The sequence below is a fragment of the Callospermophilus lateralis genome, chromosome 6 (genome assembly GCF_048772815.1).
Source record: "Callospermophilus lateralis isolate mCalLat2 chromosome 6, mCalLat2.hap1, whole genome shotgun sequence".
In the NCBI taxonomy this organism is placed as follows: domain Eukaryota; kingdom Metazoa; phylum Chordata; class Mammalia; order Rodentia; family Sciuridae; genus Callospermophilus; species Callospermophilus lateralis.
Genome location: NC_135310.1, coordinates 141297449 through 141300568, shown reverse-complemented (window position 1 = coordinate 141300568; position 3120 = coordinate 141297449). Strand labels below are relative to the sequence as shown.

At 48.0% G+C, this 3120-nt stretch overlaps 1 protein-coding gene across 1 annotated transcript; it reads right to left on the bottom strand.

The window, feature by feature from the left end:
• Positions 1–973: 973 nt before the first annotated feature.
• Fam50b (family with sequence similarity 50 member B) lies at positions 974–1978 on the bottom strand. The gene has a single exon (XM_076857876.1). The coding sequence runs from the start codon at positions 1976–1978 to the stop codon at positions 974–976; it is 1005 nt and encodes a 334-aa protein (XP_076713991.1).
• Positions 1979–3120: the final 1142 nt, after the last annotated feature.

The following is a 3120-nucleotide window of genomic DNA, read 5'->3' as shown; positions in this document are numbered from 1 at the left end:
TGGGACTAGGGTAAATTGAGAGGGGAATATGCCTTGGGCTATAAGGTTAAAGGAAAGGGGCACCTAAAAACTCACTCACTGAGATGAATAATATTTTAATATAATCTCTTTTTAAAATTAAAGTTAACAGTCACAATCAATGAAATATAAAAATTTTAGAAGACGACAATCTGAAACAGTGCCTTCTGGAGTCAACCATATTGGAGCTTTTGTCGAAAAGGAAATTGATGTACTTTTAGGCCATGTGCCCAATTTCTATCCTCCTAACCCCTGGGCTAACCAACCAGCTAAGGAAACCAGAGGTGGGGCTGCTGTCTCACCTATGTGAGCCCTCTCCCCTCTCCTAACCACTGATCCTGGGAGTAGTGATAGGCAGGTATACCCCTGGTCTCAGACATTTCAGAACTGGGTCATAGCAAACCTTTCAATAAAGTAACCAAGACCATAAGAAGAATAGCAGACATTTATTGAATTCTAAGTGTTTTACAAATAGTCAATTTACTCCTCACATCAGTGCTATGAGGTAGGCACTACTGTCATTTCCTTTTACAGGTGGGGAAACCAAGGCACTTAAGTTTAATAAGCTCACTCAAAAGTACACAGTAAGAAACAGAAGCAGGAAATCAAATCCAGTTATTTCTGGCTCCAAAATCCATCCTCAAAGCTCTTGGCCAAAAATGTACCTTTTACTGTATTACATAATGTACAAAAGGGCCATGCAACAAAGCCATGAAGCAGCATTAAAAAAAAATTCACTTAAAAAAAAAAACAATCAAGTAACCAAAGAATAACATCAGTCACATAATGACCAAATTGAATAATGGGACCCCTTTGTCTTTATTAAATTTCAGGTAAGAAATTAAGCTCATCAAACGATGTTAGAAGTTACAGGGTCTGGGAATCTGAGTATTTCCTATTCTGATGAGTCTTTCCTGGCATGTGCAGAAGGTCGCCAGGGGCCTTGGAGTGCCCATCATCGGATGGTGTACTTGTCCCACTTCTTCTCGGGATCGTAGGGCTCCCAGCGGCTGGCGGGGAAGATGTGCTTGTTCTTCTCATACCAGCTCCGCAGCACCACTTTGCCTGCGTGCGACTCGTCCTTCTCCATGGTGGCATCGCTGAGCAGCCTCACGTCATCGTGCACGTCGAAGTTGAAGAGCGGACCGCTCTTGCCCCTGGCTTTGGCAATGATGAAATCGTAGAAGGTGTGGTAATGGGGCAGGATGAGGTCCTCCTTGATGTACATGAGCTGCTCCACGCCGGCTGAGCGCAGCTCGCGGAAGTCCTTGCGCAGCCCCTGCAGCGCCTTTTTCAGGAACTGCTGCACGGTGCTGCCCTTGTTCATGCGCACGGTGCGCCGGTGCCCTGAGCCATCCCAGTAGCTGAAGGTGATCTCCATCTCCTCGCTCTTCACCTTCTCGCGCTTGGCCTCCCATTCCTTGCGCAGCTCCTCTCGGAGCCGGTTCTCCTCCTCCTCGCGGTCACGATCTGGCAGGAAGCTCGTGTCCACGTCGGGATTCTTGCCCAGGTTCTTCTTGCTCTTGCTTGCCTCGGCCATGCCGCCTTCATTGCGGTCGTCACCACGGTCATCGCCGTCGCCGTCGTCCACCGTGAAGGACAGGTTGGAGATCTTGCGCTTACGCTCCAGCCTGCGCTCCTTTTCTCGCAGCAACTCCAGCTGCAGCCGGCGCTCTTCCAGCTGTTCCTTCTTGGCCAGCTGCATCTCGCGTTCCCTCAGGAGGGCCTCCTGCTTGGCCTTCATGTCGTTCAGGGTGACCAGGCCCACTGTGCTGGACTTGAGCTCGGCCTCCACGGCATCATAGTGAGCTGAGAACTTTTTGTCCACCTTCGACTTCATGATGGTCTCCTCAGCGATGCGCTGCTTCAGCACCTCCATCTGTTCCTTCTGCTTCTCCCGCTTCTTGATCAGGTGCATGGCCCTGCCAGCCTCCCGCATGGTGCCCTTGTATTGCGCCATGCCTGGTGCTCAGCACAGCTCAGGCTATTTCAGTCCAGTTCCTTTCTCAGACGTTGGAGTTTCTGTGCTAATTCATGAATTCTGCAGCAATGAAGAAAAAATACATGAACTTGAAAGAAACCCACATAGCATCTTTATTCATGACCTAAACCAGCACTTTATAAAATAACTTTCATACCATGTGCTGACCTGAAATGGTAACCAATCAAGTGAGACCACTGAACGCTGGAAATGCAGCTAAGCTAGAGTCATCAAGATACTGCCTTTTCTCTTTTCTTTTTTTTTTTTAATATTTTTATTTTTTAGTTATCAGCGGACACAACAACTTTGTTTGTATGTGGTGCTGAGGATCGAACCCAGGCCGCACGCATGCCAGGTGAGCACGCTACCGCTTGAGCCACATCCCCAGCCCTCTCTTTTATTTCTATTAATTTAAATAGAAGGAGCTACTTGTGACTACTGGGCAATGCAGGGCTACAGTCTGGGAATGTGAAGAGGGTTGGTCTACAGAGCAAACCCTTTATGCATTGATAACGGTTCAGGTGCCCAGTCAAGTACAGAAAAGAAAGAACCAGAGCATCAAGAGAGCCTCAGCCACAGGGGGGAAAAAGAGTTTGGTGGCAAAGGCTAGCCTGAAGGAAAAGCATCCGTCTCCTCAGTTGGATTGCTCTCCTTCCAGGAGGACATCTGGGTGCCAGCAAGGGGAGAAGAGTCAAGTGGAAGCACCTTCCAGAATGCACTTTTGTTTGTTTGGTGCCAGGGATTTGAACTCAGGGGCACTTGACCACTGAGCCACATCCCCAGCCATTTTTTTTTTTTTTTTTGTATTTTATTTAGAGACAGGGTCTCAATGAGTTGATTAGTGCCTTGCTTTTTTACTGAGGCTGGCTTTGAACTCATGATCCTCCTGCCTCAGCCTGTTGAGCCCCTGGGATTACACGTGTGTACCTCTGCACCCTGCCAGAATGCACTTCTGTAGAGGGTAGTGATGCTAGCTCAAATTCCTAGTAATATTATGGACAGGGCAAGTCCAAGTTAGTTGCTGTCCCTGCCTCTTCCTGAGGAATCATTTCTGTAATGGCTGTTTTTTGAGTCCACTGAAGTATGCATAAGCCATTGGACCCAGCCTCACTTGCTCTGGG

Bases quoted from the DNA above. Each gene is read 5' to 3' on its own strand.
- Fam50b (XM_076857876.1), bottom strand. From the start codon at position 1,978: ATGGCGCAATACAAGGGCACCATGCGGGAGGCTGGCAGGGCCATGCAC.